The sequence below is a fragment of the Atta cephalotes genome (genome assembly GCF_000143395.1).
Source record: "Atta cephalotes unplaced genomic scaffold scaffold00015, whole genome shotgun sequence".
NCBI classification, from domain to species: Eukaryota; Metazoa; Arthropoda; class Insecta; order Hymenoptera; family Formicidae; genus Atta; species Atta cephalotes.
Genome location: NW_012130079.1, coordinates 3,496,962 through 3,500,303, shown reverse-complemented (window position 1 = coordinate 3,500,303; position 3,342 = coordinate 3,496,962). Strand labels below are relative to the sequence as shown.

At 34.8% G+C, this 3,342-nt stretch overlaps 1 protein-coding gene across 1 annotated transcript in view; it reads left to right on the top strand.

The window, feature by feature from the left end:
• LOC105618075 (putative tricarboxylate transport protein, mitochondrial) overlaps positions 1-3,336 on the top strand; it is a gene marked incomplete at its 3' end in the record, with an annotated part of 4,477 nt that extends 1,141 nt beyond the window's left edge. The window contains exons 2-4 of the mRNA XM_012199613.1: positions 1,429-1,863; positions 2,810-3,030; positions 3,175-3,336. Coding sequence (XP_012055003.1) covers positions 1,429-1,863; positions 2,810-3,030; positions 3,175-3,336 — 818 coding nt within the window. The remainder of the gene's footprint in view (positions 1-1,428; positions 1,864-2,809; positions 3,031-3,174) is intronic.
• Between the last annotated feature and the right edge of the window lie 6 nt (positions 3,337-3,342).

Below are 3,342 nucleotides of genomic sequence, written 5' to 3'. Positions count from 1 at the left end.
CTACTATACTATATATACATATATATATTATATATATATATATATATATATATATATATATATACTTATATATATGTATACATACATGGGCTGAAAAGTCTCGGGATTTTTAATGAAAACAAGCGTTTTTTGGGCAAAGTTATATTTATTCCTCAACATAGTTGCCTTCGAGGGCGATACACTTGGTATAGCGATTTTCCAACATTTCGATGCCCTTTCTGTAGTACGAAATGTTCAAGCCTTCGAAATACGCCTCGGTTTCCGCGATGACTTCCTCATTCGATGTGAATCTCTTTCCCTGGAGCCATCGCTTGAGGTTTGGGAACAGATAATAATCGCTGGGGGCCAAGTCTGGAGAATACGGTGGGTGAGCAACCAATTCGAATCGTAATTGGTCCAATTTGGCCATCGCTTTCAAGGACGTGTGTGACGGTGCGTTATCGTGATGGTACAGAACTTTTTTCTTCGCCATATGAGGCCGTTTTTTCTTTATTTCGTCGTTCAGTTTGTCCAATAACGCTGCATAATACTCTTCCGTAACTGTTCTTCCCTTCTGCAGGTAATCGATGAAGATTATGCCATACGCATCCCAAAAACGGAGGCCATAATCTTCCCGTCCGAGCGTTGATCTTTTGGCCGCTTTGGTCGGCTTTCGTGGCTTTTCAGCCATTCTGCAGACTGCCTATTGGACTCAGGCGTATGATAATGAACCCACGTTTCATCCATCGTCACAAAACGTCGAAAAAAGTCCGCTCGATTACGCTGCAACAACGCCAAACCGGCTGTTGAATCATCAATACGCTGCTGTTTTTGGTCGACGGTCAGCAAACGCGGCACCCATCGCGCCGATAGCTTTTTCATCTCCAAAACATCGTGTAAAATGTATCCCGCCCGTTCTTTTGAGATGCCCACAGCCTCAGCTAACTCGCGCAACTTCACTTTACGATCACTCAAAACGATTCGATGCACTTGCTTTACGATTTCCGCATTCGTAGCTTCTTTTGGCCTTCCAGAGCGTGGTGCGTCTTTGGTGCTTGTACGACCCATTTTAAATTCACTAAACCACCGATAAACTGTTGTTCTTGAAGGAGCAGATGTGGGATAACATTTCTGCAACCATTTCAATGATTGTTCAGAAGTTTTTCCCATCAAAAAACAATGTTTGATCAAGATGCGATATTCCTGTTTTTCCATTTTTTTTACAAAGGCGAAAGTGCCACTTAAACGACTATAGCTTGTAAACGAATGAACGAAATGTCATGAAACTTCATACATAAACTAGTGACAGATGAACCTCTCGAAATGAATCATGTTCATTTTCTAGTGGTGCCACCTATTGAAAAATCCCGAGACTTTTCAGCCCAAGTAGTATATTATTTCTAATTCTATTTCTTGATAAATACTCGAAGATAAACAATTAATTTCCAGGTGGTATTACTGGAGGCATAGAAATTTGTATCACATATCCCACCGAATACGTTAAAACGCAGTTGCAATTGGATGGAAAAGCTGGTGCTGGTAAAGAATATACAGGAATAGTTGACTGTGTCACCAAGACCATCAAGACTCGCGGATTCTTTGGTTTATACAGAGGCTTGTCTGTTCTGCTTTATGGTTCTATACCAAAATCGGCAGTGCGATTTGGCGCTTTTGAGTCGGTGAAAAAGCAGTTAGTAGATGCAGATGGAAAACTCAATCCGCAAAGGAGGCTCTTCGCCGGCCTTTGCGCTGGTGTGTGCGAAGCTATTTTCGCGGTTACTCCGATGGAAACGATTAAGGTGAAATTCATCAATGATCAACGTTCGGCGAATCCGAGATTCAGAGGATTTTTTCATGGAGTTGGCATGATTGTGAAGGAACACGGTAAGGGAATTTAAATTTAAGTATAAAAAAAAATTTCGATTTCTTAAGCTTTAATACTATATATTCTTATTAAACGATAATGGTAATCTAATATAAACATTCTCTAATATAAACAATATAATTATAATAAATTTGACTCTTGGGAATTAGTACTATGTGCGTGATAAATTTCAATATTATTAAATTGTCTCTCGTATTTAATAATTCGTATACATGTTTCGGTTAATTTTTTTTTCTTCAAGATTTTTGCGCTCTAACTATTGCGTTTGATTCTTATATGCTCGTTTCATTATTGTAACTAACTTCAAGTTTAAAGAGTCTAAAATTAATTTTGATTTTATTAATTCATGTTTTTTGTAAATTAAAAATGGAATACGTTTGAATTATGATCGAATTGCAACGTGAAAAGAAAAGAAAAATATAGAATCATATAATAATAGAAATAAGTACAATTTAATCATGAAATCCAGTTAAGAATCAAAACTTGTTTAACTGAGAAATTGCAACATAAGTTTAAACATATAGATTTTACAGTATGTACATTATGACATAATCATGAATTCATTTGAATGTTAAATGATGATCATATAAGGATGTGGCATATAAAAAATTTTAAAAATATATAAAATTACATTAAATTATATAGAAAATTAGAATTTAAAACATTGTATGTAGATAATAATAGTAATTACGGCTTAGACAAACGAGCGACTTTATGACGCGATAAACAAGTGTCGACCTATTCACACACATATTTCATGCTTTTGTGTGAATAAGTTGACATTTTTTATCGCGTCACTATCTGAATCTTTATATGTATGAAGATACTCTTTTATGTCTTTACATATTTTTATATGCCAAAATTATTTTAAATATTAATATAATTATACTTATATTAACAATACATATATATATATATATATATATACTTTTTTTTTTAATGTAGGATTCAGAGGAGTGTATCAAGGAGTAGTGCCAACAATCTTGAAGCAAGGATCGAATCAAGCTATCCGTTTCTTCGTGATGGAAACATTAAAAGACTGGTACAAAGGAGGTGACAATACTAAAAGTGTTCCTAAAGTAGTCGTCGGTGCATTTGGTGCAGTTGCTGGCGCAGCATCAGTTTTTGGAAACACGCCTATTGATGTCATAAAAACTAGGATGCAGGTATGTATCTTATATATTTATAATTTATATTAATATATATTAAATTAATAATATATATTAAAATGTATTAGTCTATTAATTAATTTATGTTCATCATAATGTGTCATAAAACTTCATTGTTCTGAATCTTTTTTCTACTTTTAGGGATTGGAAGCTTCAAAGTATAAAAGCAGTATGGATTGCGTAGTTCAGGTATGGAAGAAAGAGGGTCCAATGGCATTTTACAAAGGAACCATTCCACGATTGGGAAGAGTATGTTTAGATGTTGCCATAACATTCATGATTTATGATTCCTTCATGGAACTTTTCAAC